General features: G+C 38.5%; 1 protein-coding gene across 1 annotated transcript; it reads left to right on the top strand.

The window, feature by feature from the left end:
• Nucleotides 1-6284: 6284 nt before the first annotated feature.
• On the top strand, nucleotides 6285-17146 carry LOC143882012 (PLAC8 family protein). The gene is made up of 4 exons (XM_077385388.1): nucleotides 6285-6379; nucleotides 7645-7822; nucleotides 9257-9483; nucleotides 16756-17146. The coding sequence occupies exons 2-4, from the start codon at nucleotides 7651-7653 to the stop codon at nucleotides 16924-16926; spliced, it is 570 nt and encodes a 189-aa protein (XP_077241503.1). The 5' UTR covers nucleotides 6285-6379; nucleotides 7645-7650; the 3' UTR covers nucleotides 16927-17146.
• The last annotated feature ends 1043 nt before the right edge of the window (nucleotides 17147-18189 follow it).

Raw genomic sequence — 18189 nt, 5'->3', positions numbered from 1 at the left:
TTTCTTTTCCAGCCAGTTTCCATTGAACAAGGAGGAGCTTAGACTTTCTACAACATGGGTCCCACTGACGTGGAACCAAAGACTAGTGGGCCTGCGGTAGAACAAGTCTATGCAACCTCAACCTTAGATTCAAGTTCCCTAACTTTTGTCTTTTTTTCTGTATGTGAAGCCTCACTTTTGTCTTTTTGTACACGTGTCATGAAACAAGAACTCGTTTGAAAAGTTTGGAAGCCGTCCAAATTGGGCTCGGATGTGGGATGCCATTCCATGTTTGACTGCCAAAAAATCATTTAACAGTACTATCTTGGCTCTCTTCTCCCTCCCCTCTCAGGCTGCAGATATATCCACCCTTGAGCTGAAAGCTATCCTCCATGGAATAAACTTGGCCTCTAAAAAATTGATTAATCGAATTTGGGTTGAATATGATTCCTTAATGCAGTCAACATCATCAACTCCAAATACAGTTGCCATGGAAAGCTCTTACTCTCCTCGACCAAATCCAAAGCCAGCTGAGACTGTTTGAAGAGTGGTCTGTCACCCACATTTGGAGGGAAGCAAATATGGCTGCTGATTTTCTCTCGAAAGAGGACTGCATCTGCAAAGGAGAGGGCATCCCTCCTACAGACATTCCCCCTCTCCTTAGAGAGATCATTTGTCACGCCCCAAGCCACTCACAAACATATTAATTTACAATCACAAGGCTTATGGGTGCGACAGCACCACATACCTGCAAAGTCGCCTTCACTAGCATGCAAGGCTAGCAATAAACAAAACCATGCTCAAAGAAACTAAATCCAAATGACCATTCAACCTTAAAATAATTAATTCCATTGCAACCCATATTCAACTTCTCTCATCCCCATGCTAAAGAAAATAAATTAAATGAGTCTAAAGCTCTCTAATACTCACTAGTAACCTAAGAAAGCAAACAAAGAAATCTTCAGATAATCCTCCCTCGCCGCTCTAACGTCGAGCTGGAATCACGCCTCAGAATCTGAAATTGTTAAATAAGGGTGAGCTAAAGGCGCTCATGTGATGTAATAAGAAACTGCACTAACAGATATGGCATCAAAAGCAAAAGCAATCAAAGACGGTAAGACATTCAATGATAACAGTAATCGGTAGTTCAATGGGCATTCATTTCAGAAATAAGGCATCATTCAATTTCAACATTTGATATGGGTGTCAAATTCGATAGGTCAGAGTTTCTTGAGACATCGATAGTGCTATGTTTATTGATTCAATATCTGTCTACTATATGACAGTAATTACATTGGCTAGTGGTATCTAAGTGTCAGAGGTATTATGCATTTCTCCATTGGCTAATGGTCCAGAAATAAACTAGCATCTCAAGAAAAACCGATTCGATATTCAGAAGGTCAAGTATTCAATAGCATGTGGTTCAAAAGGGTTCATAATGGGTGTACAGTCTCAATCTATAAGGTATCATGAATTTCAATATTCAATAGGGTACAATAATCAATAATCTGAATTGGCCTTCAAACAATGAAGCATGTGAACAAAAGAATATTGTCAAAAGGGTTTGGGATAACCTATCAGTATAGTCCCTTATTACTCACCTTGATTGAAATTCGAAATCCTTTTCACAGTACACCATGGTCACCTACAATTAATATTATCAATATTCTCCATAAGTTTTATTGTTAATATCAGTCCTATAAAGCATATATGTCCTTCCACTGACACAAGACACAATTTGGTGCTCGATCGGAAAAGAATCGGTAAACCGTCCTATGGTTCTTTTTAGTTTTTTGAAATTATCATTGTTATAAAGTTTTCAAAATCTCTTGAAACTATTTTTAACAGAAATATCACGTTTTCGGCATATCTGTAGAGTATAAGAGCGTCGAAAACAGACGAGAAACAAAGAAATTATGAATTTTCAAAGTTTAAGTTGTCGGGGGAAAAACTGTCTCGCCGGACGTTCGAGAACTTTACCGGACATCCGGGAAACTCTTAGTTAGCCCGACTGATTTCAGTCGGACGTCCGCCCCATGTGCGGACCCAGTTTTCCCCGAAATACGATTTTTCACCTTTTTTTACACTAAAACGGTTATAACTCATTTGTTTGACATTCAAATCGCGCGTGGTTGGATCCGTTGGACTCGTATCGACGAGAGAAATTCATCTAATCCAATTTCACGCTCGAAAATTCTCAGATCTAATTACCAAAAATTAATTAAATCTTTTTAGGGATCGATCTAAACCTTAAGTATTCTAATTCCATATTCGAAATTCTATTTTCTTATGGATCTATGAATCCATCCCTAGATCAACATATACGCCAATCCTAACAGATTAATCATATTATTTTCTTTGGTTTTCTTAACTACGTAAACAATTAAGACTTGAAGTTCTTACCCGGATTCACAGACAAAGGCTCTACGATCGATTCTCCCACACCGTTCTCACGAACTTCTCTCTCTTCGAGGGCTGTAGAAACAATTAGGATTGAGATATGTTCTGTAAAACCCTAAAGGATCTATTTATAGTTTTTCTATTAAGAGTTCTAACCCTAATGGGTTTCCAAAAGACAAAAATGCCCTCTCCTTTTAAGGGTGGACGAAAATTTAAGTAGGGGTATTTTGGGTATCAAAATTTCAGGTGTTCACATCATTGCTTCTGACTCTTCCGGAGCCCTCTACCAAAGGATATAACTCTTGTCATCATGCCTCGTTCTGAGTATTTTGTATCCCTTGTATTTTGGGAGCTTGTTCCCATTTTGTTGGCTTTTGAGCCCCCTTAGCATTGTAATTATTTTTTATCAATGATATCTGGTAGGGGTCGTGCCCAACCCCAGCTTACTTACCAAATACTCTCTCTCTCTCTCTCTCTCTCTCTCTATATATATATATATATATATATATATATATATATATATATATATATATATATATATATATATATAACCTAACCCTCGGATCCAGATTTATACGACCACCAATCGTATAAGATTTATACGGCCACCAATCATGGGAAATGATTTCAGCGCTCCAATGTTTTGATAAACATGCCTTTTTGTCGTGTAGTATTTAAAGGGCTTTAAGTGCTTTTTGAGAATCGTAATATTCCTCAGCCCTTTAAATACTACACGATGAAAATTAGAGCGCAGAAATCATTTCCCATCATATAATTTCTCCCAACTCTTTTAGATCTTTAAACCAAGGTATTTAAAAAATAAAATGTGTGGACCACCCACATAGGAACAATATGGGTCCACCTTGTTTCAATACCCAAATTGTTCCTTTGTTGGGCCCGACATAAATAGACCTCAGTGATAAAATCAACTCTATAGGATGATTCCAGCCCTCTGATATCATATATCAACCTCTACCAATAGGAGAGTTAGGATCATCTTATGGAGATAATTTTTGGGGAAAAGCCTATTTACATCAGGGCCCAACAAATGAACAGTTTGAATCCCCTAACAAATAGGGCTCCAATTAATTTTCTAATAAAGAAGCATTATATGGTGTCTGTACATAGTTGCACATTGTTAGGTGCCTAGATGGGTCCCACTTAGAGTACAATAAATTAATTAGTTGTTTTAGAGAATAAGATCAGATCTGGTAAGATCTGATATATATATATATATATATATATATATATATATATATATATATATATATATTTAGTAGTTAGGATAGATTAGGATACTAATTTAGATTATGATCATCTTTATTTATCTATTTATATTCTTATCATAAGATCATTCTAGATCTTTCCACATTTGTCTTAAAGTGCTTTATATAAGCATAATAAATAGAGAAATTATCTTAGAAATTATGTCTTTTTGCACAAAGGAGGACAGATCATTCCCTCGAAGTGGATCAAGAGGCCGATCTTCCCTCTAAGAAGATCAATCATGTTACGAACCGATTCGGGTTCGTAACACACATCCGTAAAAGTGGAGGTGGCACCAATTGAGAAGAAGACGAGGGAGCACCGCTTAAGATTGTTTGGGCATATCCAACGTAAGCCTTTTGGATGCTCCAGTGAGAAAAAGTGACTCATGCCAAGTTGATGGAGTAAAAAGAGGTGGGGATGCACAGAAAACAACTTGGGTAGAAACAACGAGGAAAGACTTGATGGCTAGGAACATCATAGAGAACATGACATTGGATACGAGAGAATGGAAGAAAATGATCCATGTAGACGAACCCAACTGGTGTCAGGATTAGACTTAGTCACTTTGAGCAGGATAGATTCTTTCTCCTTCTTTATGAAATTTTTTTAAAGGATTCATTAGCCGACCCCGACTAGTTTGGAAAAAGGCTTAGTTGAGTTGAGTTGTACATATTTGCACAAACTTTATTAATATAGAGAGGGTTGCCCCTTGTTCATAGATCTAAACCAATCGTTGGGCCCAAGGTAAATAGGTTGTACCCTAAAAATCATCTCTATATGGAGGTGGTTTTTGGGGCACAGTCTATTTACATTGGAGACCTACATTGGAGACCAACAACTAGAGGGTTTGGATCTTTGAATGAGGCTCCAGTGCATTTAAAAAATATGCACACCTATGCCATATGCCGTATACACCCACCTATTGTATGGAGCAAGAGATGAGACATTACGGCGTCAGTCGTGCACATTTTTTTTAAGGTAATTAAAAAAAAATAAAAAATACCCTGGCCACCTAGTTCACATTCCAACTCATTCATCAATGTAAATGTAAATAGATTGTGCCCCAAAAATCATCTCAGTTAGACTCTCCTAACTCTTTGATCAGTAGAGGGTTATAAATGGTGTCATTCTTCTATAAGATGGGGTGTTAATCATCATGCGAAGAAGCCCTTATAGAAAAGGCATATTTATGTTAGGGCGATGTATCTAATAATCTAATAATATATAGGTAAAAAATAATCCGTTACTCTGTGAGTGCACAACATGGCAATCAGCAATCACTCTATATCCCGTTTTATATTTTTCCCATTTCCTCCCCATTTCACACTCTTTCTTCTAAAACGACCATACGATTCATTCCCTACCTTCTCAACTTTCCTTCTCTTCCTTTCACTCTCTCATTAATTGCCACAGGATGGAATTTTTTGCTGAGTTCTACGAATGTCTCTGGGTTTGAGGTCCATAAAACAATTTGCAATAAAGGGATTCCATCCAAATCACCTTTGGCTTCATCATGATCTCTCTGTCTCTCTCTTTCTCTCTCTCTCATAGTGAGAACTTCTTGCTTTTGATGTATTTATTTTTTTATTGTTTAAATTAAATATTATATTTTCTTTGACGGTAATTCTAGGGATTACAGGGTTTTGTGTTCTCAACGATCACTAAGTTAGTTGCTCATAAGGCCTCTCTTTCTGCTGATTATTCGAAGGTTAGACTTTCCCTGGTCATCTTTTTTTTTTTGGGGATGAAACCCGTTTTTCCATTTCACTATGGCTATGTTCACTTGTTTTCCTAGGAAAGGAAAAGAAAAGGTTTCCCGAGAATTTGACGTGGCATTAGGAAAAGAAATCCAGAGAAACTGTGCAGGAAAAGGTATCCCGCAACTGTTCACTTGCGCAGTTCCCAAGAAACTGCTTGCCCACCTTTTTCACTAGTTTTCCTGGGAAAGCAAATCCCACAAAAATAAAGGGAAAAGGAATCTCACACTTGTGAGAAAAGACTCATTTCCACATCATTTTTCCCAATTTTCATATCAGATGTGACATTTTCCACCTAGGCTCCTTCAAAATCACGTGAAGACTAGTGAACATGCGAATTTTAGCTTTTTTCGGGAAAAAAGGGTGTTTTCGGGATTTGGTGTCTCAGGAACGTGAGTGAACAGAGTTTGTATTCGTTTAATATAATCGTCATTCTTTGTCGGTGTAATATTTCATAAATCGTGTGCTTCATTTGATTCTTTGTTTTTTCGCACGGGTCTGCAATTAGTAGTTGAGTATTTTTAAAAAAACCAGTACAGTACTGCTGACTTCATATCATAGGATGATCCAAACTGCCCAATTGTTGGGCCACAACGTAAATTAGGTTTGATCCAAAAATCATTGTCGCAGTAGCGTACTAACCCTCAGATCTATTGAAATTTCCATGTTGTGCAGTCCATCTAAAGATTCGAGGGTTAGGATCATCCTATGGAAATGATTTTTCAGGCACAAGATATCTAGGTCGTAGCCCAGTATATGGACGCTTTTGATCATCATATGGAGTGGGCCATACAAGACATTTTGAAATATTACTGGACTTGGACTACAAGACAACAATCCATATAAAATCTAATGAATGGGTGTTTATACTGTGTAATACTGTAATCTCATATTCATATAGTCCAGAAAAGTCTCCCCTCTCCCACGTTCTCTGCTCGACGGGAGCTCCATAAGGCCCAAAAAATCAAAAACAGGTCACGAAAAATGGATTTCCCTCTTTCCCTTTTCTTGATTCTTGAAATTTTATTTGTTTTTATCTTCTCATTGAAAAGATATTTGCTTTTCTTTTAGCATAGAAAAATTTATGCATTCTAGAAAGAAATTCTCTGGAATTAGGGATTTAGTGTGTCTGACCTGCTTCATGGAATTTCTGTTTTTCTTGAATTGTGAAGAAATTTGGTTGGAATTAGGGTTTGTAAATTGTCCTTTTCCTTTTCATCAGTTTCTAACAAGGTGTAAAATGAAGTTTCCAATGCTCCTTAACGAATGCCCTTACAAAAACCCTATCTTCTTTTGTTATTTTGTGTCAAATTATGACTGAACTTTGGATCTTTCAATTGCTGGTTATGTCTTTTCATGGATTAAAGTATTAAACCCATTTTCTTCAGAGGCTTATTTTCAACGAATTCTTTATGTTTTGCTGTGAAAATTTCAGTATCATGGACTGAAGTTATTTTGGTACACATTAATATAGTTCCTTTTTGTAATTTTTCTTCTTCTTCTTTTTTTTTTACTTCCTAACAAATTGAAGTATAGCTTATCAAGATTTCTGGACTCTAATGTGAGAATATCTCGTTTTATCCATTGGAGAATAAAATTAATGCTCTTGATTTGAAGCTAAAATTTCTCGTGTTTGAACATCTTACTAGCACATCATTAAGAAAATATAAAGAATCGAAATCAAGAATCAGATATCGATTTAATTTACTCAAAATATAAGAAACCATTGCATCAACCAAATTTAACAAAAGCACATTGTAGTACTTAAAACATCTACCATATGTGTTAAATTGGCTCTTGATGAGTCTATTTAATTTCAAATCCATTGCAAAACAACAATAACACAATTCATCTTACCAAATGCCAGATGCAAATTAGGGGTAGGATTTTAGTGAAGAAATGGGCTATGCAAAAGCGAAAAATGAGAGTTTTGATGTGTATTTTAGCCTTCCCATTCATTTGAAGAGTTAAGAGACATCAAGCCCTTCAAACAAACACAAAACAATCAATAAAAGTGGGAAAAAGGGATCCTTTATCAAGAATAGGTAATTTTTCTTGTCCGAGATGTTAATAGCAGCGATTCAGTAGATATATTTGGTGTTTTACCGACATTGTTTCTCATTTCCCATTGCTATGATGCTATGGACTTCTGCATTCTTTATGTTAAAACTTTTTTTTTTGCTATCATTGATTTGTATCTCGGGGATGAAGAAAATGAGATATATCTTTTGTCTTTCAGAGGAAAATGGAACGGAGAGATGGTTATGTCCCGCCACCATACATTCCATTGGAACAATCAGATTTGGAAGTTGATATTGTTCCAGGGAACGACGGCCTTCCCTCCCATCATCAAACCATCCATGAACCTACTCAGTGGTCTTCTGGAATCTGTGCGTGCTGTGATGATATGCAGAGCTGTACGCTACTTTCTGCCTTGTGACCTTTGATTTATCAGAAGGAAAAATATGAAAGGTGCCATTTAAATGGGTAGAAAGATTGATTGGTTTGTTTCTATTCTTTCATGACCATGATAGTATAACAAAGGCTTAAAGATCAGCTCGATTTGCATGTTGCTGAGTCATCTCAGGCAATCTCTTGCTTTTTGAGAAAAAAAGATTTTGAGACAAGGAAAATGCCCGGATGTCAATTTATCTGTACTGAGCCTTTCAGGCTTTTCCATATGCATTCTAGGATGCACACATGCATGATTATGCGCCAATTATTTCTGCTGTTAATATATCAAAGCTAGTTATTTTCGACAGTCAAACAATTTCCAAAAGTGAATCAGAGGCGGATGAATGAAGTGAATCCAATACCAGAGTGAATGTAGTATTATTCTCTTGACTATAATTTTAATTCCAAAGCAGTTCATAATGGTAATGGTAGTCTCATTCACTTCAACAAAAGTTCGTACCATGCGTGTGTTAAGATAATTAGTATGAGAAATCCTTTTACTCTCAAAGCTAATGGATTGTGTACCTTAATACGCTTACCATGCTAGCAGAGAGACTGAGAACCTTGTGAGGTGCAGCCATGGTTTCCGACCTGGACTGTAGCCCAGGCTTATTCTCCTCATTTTTTATATTTCTAGCCAGTCTAGGTACACTCTCGCTTCCAGCCTTTGCAGCTGCTGGTGAGTGAATCGGTGGCAATGCATTTCAACTCTAAAAGGTTTATGTTACTTTATGGGGTCGGTGGACGTTTTACCATTGTTTTCCTAGAACAAAAAATTTCATAAAACTTCATCGGTATGAGGCTTGTAGGTAGTTTGTTTCTCCATGGCCTTTATATGTGGAGAAATCCTATCTCATTTCTACAGCTGTAAAGATTCTTTCTCAGGATTATTGAAATAATGCTGCATAATTTGTTTTATTTTACAGTAGCTGACCGAAAGCGTCATAATTTCAGATCTTGAACAGGAAAGAAAATCACCATAATATTAAAATCGCCAGATTTTCTCAAAATGCGTGTCGTGGTTTGACCATACTTGAAAGGCAGACATGTATCTGTATGAATTGCAGAAGCTATTGTTCAGTTCTATGTTCTGTTCCATTTCTTTTGTTATAGTCTGGCTAAAAGGTGTTTTAGCCCAAAATAATCTTCTCACCCTTGTTGTCTAGTTTATAAACATTAAAGGCTTTTATGAAATATGCTTCCATATCAGTTAAGGAAGAAGTGTAACTGAGATATGCATGTTATTAGCATATAACCCCTGGGTGTGGTTTTCAAACTTCTAGAGAAATGGTACATCAAGTACTGAGTGTGACCAAACGATCTTATGAAATGAATTATTTGCTTGTATAGAAAGGGGAAAACTTTTTCTCTAATTCCAATTTATCATTATTCCATAGGTTGTATCGGCCTGGTATGTCCTTGCTTCCTGTTTGGAAAGAATGCAGAATTTTTGGGCTCTGGAACTTGGTTGGGATCATGCATGACCCATTTTATTTTGTGTGGTCTTGTAAATGGTCTCTGCTGTCTGTTGACGGATGGTATCCTTCTGGGATTACCAGGGACAGCTGTTGCATGTTATGCTTGTGGCTACCGAAGAGCACTTCGGGCAAAATACAATCTTCAGGTATCCTTGTACATCTATGCCTACTTGTCAGGGATAACATGTTATTCTTTGGTTCTCTTTTTCATTAGGTGTTCATGGAATTCAACTGCTTTTATAGTGTCAAATCAGGGTTCCAAAGTAATTGATGATAAATTGTAGGAGCTTTTGTTAATGATTACTAGTTCACTCAATGGGGCATATCTCCCATATTTAAGCCATTTTTCTCTTAAAATTGACCAAAAAATGTATGTGAGAAGCAATATATTTGTGTAAAAGAACAAAAAAGGTTTCTTTAATAAAAAAAAATTTACCATTAAAAAAAGAACAAAACGGGATTGAACAAGTTACTCTTGCCACACATGTGGTTTACATACTTTGGGCACTCACACTAAACTATGTCAAGGGACAAATGCAATAAGTTGTGTGCACACACAGTTTCTTGTGATGACTTTTTTTTGAAAATTTTGATCATTTTGCTAGAGAACATTGCACTCGCTATTATCAACTCCAATGGTGATCAGTGACCATTGTCCTTGTGGAAAAGAATTCAATGGAACTATGTAGAAGCAGCTCCAACTTTGCTAAAACGACTTGCAGAATAACCGGAGATGCCAATGCTTACTGATGATCCTACCACTCAAAGCTCTCTTGATGGTCATACTAAGTACTATTGAAGCATAATGCTTTCAAGAGTTTTTGCTTTTTGAAGGGCTTTAGTATTTAATAACTAATATTTTTAAAACAATAGGGACTTCATTTTTTCTCCTATGTCATCTTTTATAAATAGCTTTGTTTCCCTAAAAGTTTACCTTATTATTTCTGCTTCTTAAAATGACGCCCAACCATAGTTTTTCCTTTATGAGCCCAGTAAACCAAAACAACTAGCATAGTTGTCCTTGGCTTGGAACAGTAACCTGAATAAAGAATTTATTTATTTACTGATCGGTTCATGTAGTCTGTTGATGGTCCTCATGTAGTACACTCAAATTTGTGATGCTCATGAAAATCATACACCTTTCATGTCTAAATGGTATAGTGTTTTTAGCACTAAGCTCTCACTTCCATCAGTGCCTATTGCCTCTGCGCTTTTATAGTATTGTCCACACAGTCACCTAGTCATTGCAATTTACACCTCATTGATTCCAACCCTACTATTGGTTCCCCTTCCCCTTCTCCTTCTCTCATTACTTCCCCTCAAAGTCCTTTTATTTGTTCTTTAAAATATTATTTTGGCAGAAATGCTATTCTTTTCTCGTATGTCCAAACTGTGTTAGTAGTAATGAATGTCTTATCCCCGATCTGACACTGTGTAGTGGCAAGAATTTCATTTGTCTCTGTGCCGCAAACATAGAACCAGGATTAGAGCTGGGAGATTCCTTTTACCTTCTTCATGAATTTTTTCTAAAGGATTCATTTAGCCAACCCCAATTAGTTTGGGACAAAGGCTTTGTTGAGTTGAGTTGAGTTGAGTTTGTGCTGCAAACATGGCAATTACTAGTCTACACGCCATATTTTTTATGTATGAACTATAAGTATCCATTTTTTCAACTTGCAATGTGAGCGAGTTATTGGGGATGTACATGCTTATCTTAATTCTTAAGCCTCCTAGTAAATAATTCAGCAAGTCCAGCCATGAATGAAATTATTATCTTGGGAGGGGTATTGGGTTGGGGAGGGGAGGGGGCTGTAAATGGTTATCTAGAGGTTGGCAGTCAGATCAAGTTGAATTTTAATGGGATTGGGTTTATGGTTTGGCTGGCTTCAGCTTTGGGAAGACATATGGTGTAATAGTGCTCGATTCTGCATGCTTATCTGGGTCTGTACGGTTCATCATTGAAGGGTCATAATTTAGCTTTCTCTTGACAGAGTGGGGAGGGTAATTTATGTTAGGAGTTTTGGTGTAATTCTTAAGGGTTTATTTCATGTTATTAAGATAGTGCCTATTATATATGGCCCTAATGGCATAAGATGTAACTATGTAAGAGAGATGCAAAAGTACTCAAAGTAGAACTGAAGTGCAACTCAAGGGGGCTGGTCAAGCAATATAGTCAACGCCCTAGAAGCCCCGGAACAGGCGAAACCAACTGCATCCGAATTGGTTGACCGCTAGACATGTTTGATCTCAAAATTGTCCCTTCATGGTATCCTGAATCTCCTCAATGGTGTCCACTAGTCTCCACGGGTGACTGCCATCCTCCCAACCATCTGACCACATTCAAAGAATTTCCCTCGATAATGACCTAATCCAACTGTATATGATCCAACCTATGTTGCATGGATTCTTTGCCCCCCATGCCGAATCCGTGTCGACACGTCTCCACATCCGAATCGGACATGGATTCACCCCTTAGCGCCTCAACCCTCGAACATCGACCCCCTTCCTCCTTCAACTCTCTTAATACAAAACTCATCTCAACCCTCTACGCCCAATTTTTTCATGAATACACACACACACACACACACACACACACACACATATATATATATATATATAAGAATAGAGTTCCTAAGGTGTCACCTCATATAGCTCATATGAGGTTGCGCTTAAAAACATAAGGGGCCCACATTTTTGGGGTGATCCAAACCACTCATTTGAAAGGCCCTTAGATGGATATGGTGCCTACAAAAAATCAGGTCCAGAGGATCATCCTAACCCTTCCATTTATGGATGTTAAAAATAGGCAAATTTATGGAGGTTTATACCCATCCATTTAAACCTCCACAAATGGAAGGGTTAGGATGATCCTATGAAGTTCAGTTTTTGGGCACACCCTATCTATGTGAGGGCCTATCAAATGAATGCTTTGGATCATCCAAACAAAGTAGGCCCCTTATGTTTTTAAGCGCCACCTCATATAAGCTATATGAGGTGACACCTTAGGAACTCTATATTCTCTCTCTCTCTCTCTCTCTCTCTATATATATATATATATATATATATATATATATATATATATATGTTAACTAACCAACTTCTCCAAAAGCTTAAGCTGTTGGAGAAAGGCGTTATTTATCTTTTTACTTTAACACTCCCCCGCACGTGTGGCCCACTTGACAAACAGGTGGCACATGTGGTCCCACTTTGGGCCGACCATCGCATGTGGATTTTTGCTATCCGGGAGGTTCGAACTCGAGACCTTTGGCTCTGATACCATGTTAACTGACAAACTTCTCCAAAAGCTTAAGCTATTGGAGAAAGGCGTTATTATTCTTTTTTACTTTTTTTTTTGAATGGTAGAATTCATTAAAAAAGACCGAAACGGACAGAATATACAAAGAAAAGAAAAACAGAACACACAAAGGGGGCAATACGCCCTCAAGGAGGAAGAAAATCAAATTTCTCCAATGACTCCAAACCAACCCCTCTCCTAGCTTGAGAATCTGCTACCCCATTAGCCGATCTCCTTACATGATTGAACTCAATATGAGACTCTCCGATGATATCTAATAATTCATTAAAAAAATCCGCAAACCTCCATGGAACCTTATGGGAAGCAGACAACCAACGGATAACATTAATGGAATCACCCTCCACTATAACATTATTCAGAATCTCCCCTGCCAAATACTTAATACCTTGATACGCAGCACTTCCGCCTCATTCGAATCAGCTATCCCAATAGGCCCAGCAAAAGACCATAACACCTCACCCTTATCATCCTGCAAAACCCCGCCAATACCCGTCGGACCGGTATTGCCAAAGCTTGATCCATCAAAATTCAACTTATGCAAACCAGTTCCCGGAGGAACCCATTCTTGAACAATGATGTTGGTCCTGCCACCACTCGAACACACCCATCGCCAACCATACCAAAGATCAAACGCTGACACAAATTGGAAAAGATGTAATGACTTCGCCCAAAAGATAGTTAACGCCGTAGCTTTGTAAGCAACAAAGGAATCACTTTTATCTTTGCCTCTGAAGGTTCTCGCATTTCATTCTCTCCAAATCGACCATATAACAGCAAGGAAAGATAACTTCCATAAAATTTTCCCCTTCAAACCCCACGGGGCATATTGCCAATTCTCAATAGCTGAGGCCAAATCCCTCGGAAAGACCCAATGAACTCCAAACCTCCCCAACACCCGACCCCACACCTTGCGCGCAAAACTGTAATGGAGAAGCAAATGATCCGCTGACTCTCCATCCTCCCGACACAAAATGCAAAAATTAATAATGATCATCTTTCTATCTCTCAGCAAATCAATCGTTTGAATTCTCCCTAAAATGGCTGCCCACCCAAAAACAACAATCGAAGGGGGCAGGAATGTCCCATACTTTGGCAATCACAAGAGCAGCTGAAGAAGGCAGTAAATGCTTGTAGAACGATTTAGGCGAGAATTCACCAGCTGAGGTCCAAAAACAAACCCTTACATCCTCCCCGTCCCTCTTAATATAGCAACTCTCTAAAGCATCAAAGAGCCTACACGCTGATAATAATTCTCTATCAAAGAAATTACGCCTCAAAGCAGGCGCCCAATTAACCTTCCCATCCATCCTAGCAAAGCACTCCCTCCCCAACCATAGCCTCCTTCGCGGACGCTACCAAAAATAAATCAGGAAAAGCATCTTTCAATATTACCTTCCCACACTATAAATCCAACCAAAATCTGACACGATCCTCACAGTGCACCCTAAATCTAATACCCTTCTGAAATTCTAAGGAAATACCCAAAATATCCCTCCAAACCGAGCAACCTAACCTAGGAAATCTATCTACAGATACCCAACGCAATAAATCCGAACCATACTTACTAGAAATAACTCTCACCCAAAGAGCCTCAGCCTCCTCACCGAACCTCCACAACCACTTACCCAGCAGAGCCTGATTCACGCTTCTAACATTCCTAATCCTCAAACCTCCAGCTTTAATAGGCATGCAAACCTTCTTCCATCCCACTAACGACAAACCCTTCTTCTTCCCGGATCCCCCCCCAAAGAAACCTCCGCTGAATCTGTTCAATTCTCTTCGCAATACTCGCAGGGCATCTAAATACCGACAATTGATAAATCGGAATGCTAGCTAACACAGCTTTAATCAAAGTAAGACGACCCCCACGGGATACAAGATTTCTCTTCCAAGTATCTAATCTCTTCTCAACCCTCTCAACAATCGGGATCCAGCTGGCACGATTAGGCCTCCCTGAACCCAAGGGAAGCCCCAGATATGATGACGGGAGGTGATCTAAATTGCACCCTATAATCCCTGCTAGCCCGAGGGATATCTCATGCTCCAAATTCACTCCATACAATTTAGACTTATTAAAGTTTACCCGCTGCCCAGAAATCAACTCATACCATCGAATAATAGCTTTAAGATAAAGAACCGATTCTACCTCAGGCGAACAAAAAAGCAGAGAATCATCCGCAAACTGTAGATGGGTAATCTCCACCTCGCTCTGCCCAACGAAAAATCCTTGGATAAGCTTAGCGACGCTTCCTTTCGCAATCAATCTGTTAAGAGTTTTCGCGACCATAACAAAGAGAAAAGGGGATAAGGGATCGCCCTGTCTAAGCCCCCTCGATGCTTTAAAATAACCAAACGGGGCTCCATTAATCAATATTGAAAACCATGTAGAGGAAATACACTTCGCCATCCAACCTCTCCACTTCCCCCCAAAACCCATTCGGCCCATCACATAATCCAGGTAATGCCACTCCACCCGATCATATGCCTTCTCCATATCCAGCTTACACACTACACCACTCCTACCACACTTCACATAGTAGTCAATAGTTTCATTAGCTATAATGGAGCAGTCAAGGATCTGCCTCTTGCTAACGAAAGCTGCCTGATACTCCGATATTATGAAAGGCATAACCACCTTTAGTCTCAACGCCAATATCTTCGCGAGAAGTTTATACAAGCATCCAATGAGAATAATGGGACGAAACTCACCAATGGAGGAGGCACCCTTCCAAGTATCTAATCTCTTCTCAACCCTCGCAACTAGTCAATAGTTTCGACTTTTATTCTTTTTTACTTTAACAATATATATTTTAAAATTTGAAAATTTTATTTTATTTAAAAATTGCCGAATCCGAATCCTACTTTTGGGGGTTTGCCGAATCCGACACCTCGAATCTGTGTCGGATCCCGACACGCGAATCCGAATCCATGCAACACTGGATCCAACAATCTGATGCCCTGAAGAAGTACTTGAATATCCACCATTGATTCCAATCGGTCCTGAAAAGGCCCAGATCGTCTCACTATCTGAGGAACTCTGCAGACCTCCAATGCCAGTCGGATCAGGTTTGCCAAGGCTCTAGCCGTCGAAGTTCAGCTTCAACTTCCCAGGAAGGCATGGTTCCCACTGAGGGCATGGGCCCTCCTTGATGCATACATTTGTCCTGATCTCCAAGAACTGTAGAAAGAACTCACCGATATCTCTCAGCAGGAAGAATCACAGTCCATTGAACAACCATCGAAACAAGTTGCCTCAATTAACTGCTCACACCCTTTGAGATGCCTTTGAAGACTCTTTTGTTTCTTTCCTTCCAAACCGGGTCAAAGAAAAGGCTCCAAGGAATCTTCCCTTTATGACACCAAGGGGGAGTAGGTAAAGCCATGACTATGCAAGACCAGCAATGGCACGATGGAGGACCCAACTAACTGCTAATAGACCAAAAACATAGTGTCAAACCTTACAAATGTATACGCAATGAAGCTACAGGTGGTCGAAAGACTTGGCATCAACAAGGCACAACGCGCAATGGTTGACAGTATCTTACATCTAAGGCGAAGATGGTCAACAATGAGGATTTTATTGAGGCAAGTTGTCAAGCAAAATACATACACCCACCTGCATCGGGGCTTGGATACTCCATACAAATCTAATGAGGGAGGGCGAGGCGGACTGGGCTAAGTGTTGGAAGAAAGATTGAATAATTAAAGATCCATCGGTAGACCATTTCCAAGTTCTTTTATCCTTGCCCAGCATCTTGATGCATATTGATTCTGGTTAAAATGTAGCAACACAATTTACCTCATGCACATCATTGAAGGCATCCATGACTTCTCCAGAAGCTGTTACTTCTTTTTCTCATGATTTTAGAGAGTCAATGATGTAGCAGATCTATTGGTCAAAGTGGGGGTGTACAAAGGGATGTAATTAGAGTTAGTCAATCTCTTCTCATGCAGTTTTATGTTTTCACTTATCTGTCTTCAATATATTTTTATTATCACTCAAAAAAAGAAAAAAAGGGAAAAAGAGAACGCTCATATTAATCCAGCAATTTTAATTAGAAACTTCTGATTTTGTTAACCCCTTGCTTAATATCTTACCCAGGAAGCACCATGTGGGGACTTAACAACGCATCTGTGCTGCCACTTGTGTGCCATTTGTCAAGAGTATAGAGAGATCCGCGACCGTTCAGACAATTTCAGTCCATCTGATATTAAACACTCTGAATTGACAGCTCCAACAGTTCAGGTAATGGCATCGGCTCCCTGTGAATAATGCAGAATCAGAATCCAGTAGCTTATCAAACATCCATATCAGTATTTGGGTTAATATGTTGTATGTACTCCTTTTTCCAAATTTCTTGCCACGTGTAATATATCTCTTTTTCTTTCATAAGAGGGAGCCAAGCCTTCAATTTTTCTATCAAAGTCTTTTGATCCTGTAGTCCACTTGCTAAATTTCATCATCTTAAAGGTGCTTTAAATTTTTAATTTCATTGATTTGGTAATCTCTGCAGAATTATTTCACTATCCTATATTTAGTCCACAAGCATTTCTGTGAAAATTGCTGTGGATGTCTTCATGGGTCTTGTGAGCAATCTCTTGGAGTATTAACATATTGCATGAATTGATCCCAAAGAGAAACATGGCAGCAAATTGAATAAAAGACGAATCATTTTCCATAAACAAAGGGTTCTGGGAATGGGGAAGAATCATGAAGGGGCTTTGTGAACTAGGGTTTTTGAATGATCCTGCCAATGAAGCAAACCCAGTGAAGCAGCTACTTGTACAGTAGGGGAGTAAAGTTTAATTTGGAGTCTAAGTGCTCTTTGGGTACCTAAAAAAGTAATTTGCATGTAATAATCATATGAAAATAAATTTGAAGTTAAATATGAATATCTGCATATAATTGCTATAATAGCTCTATAGATGATATATTCAATAGCTTCCAAGAAGGCTTATTTGCAAATATGGATCAATTTTGGAGGACATCCAAAGAAGCGCTTAAATCAATATGAATGATTCCCTCGAACACATTTTAAAATTGAAATAACTGATTTTCAGGTTGTTCAGTCAAGTAATGGAGACAATTCATTACTGTCTGAATCTTGTGATCTTTTCCCTTGCTGGTCATATTAAGCGTATGAACATATTCATGAACAAGTCCCTTGCTTTGCTTCGTTTTGCGGTGCATAAACTGAGGGCGTGTTAGTGAACGATTATCTTTCTCGCAGAAATTGGATAATGAAATCGCCCTAATCAAATCTGCCTGCCTTAGAAAAAACAAACAAACAGGCCAAAAGCCATTTTGCCTGTATATGTATAGATGGGTCTTGTTGCACATATTTGGAGGGATAGCTGTTTCTGCTTTTGCACATATTTTATCCTAGATTTGGATAGATCAGCTTATTAGACCCCAAAACTTAAATTTGGGGGAACCCTATTTCAATTCTCAATATTTTTTAGGGTTTTGCTAACGAGTGGCCTTAGGGCACTTGTTCAAGTGCATTGGAAATGATATTTGGCACTCATTTCCATT

The sequence above is a fragment of the Tasmannia lanceolata genome, unplaced genomic scaffold (assembly GCF_043159265.1).
Source record: "Tasmannia lanceolata isolate RefF3 unplaced genomic scaffold, GAP_Taslan_0.1 ptg000007l, whole genome shotgun sequence".
NCBI classification, from domain to species: domain Eukaryota; kingdom Viridiplantae; phylum Streptophyta; class Magnoliopsida; order Canellales; family Winteraceae; genus Tasmannia; species Tasmannia lanceolata.
This window is presented reverse-complemented; position numbering and strand designations above follow the sequence as displayed.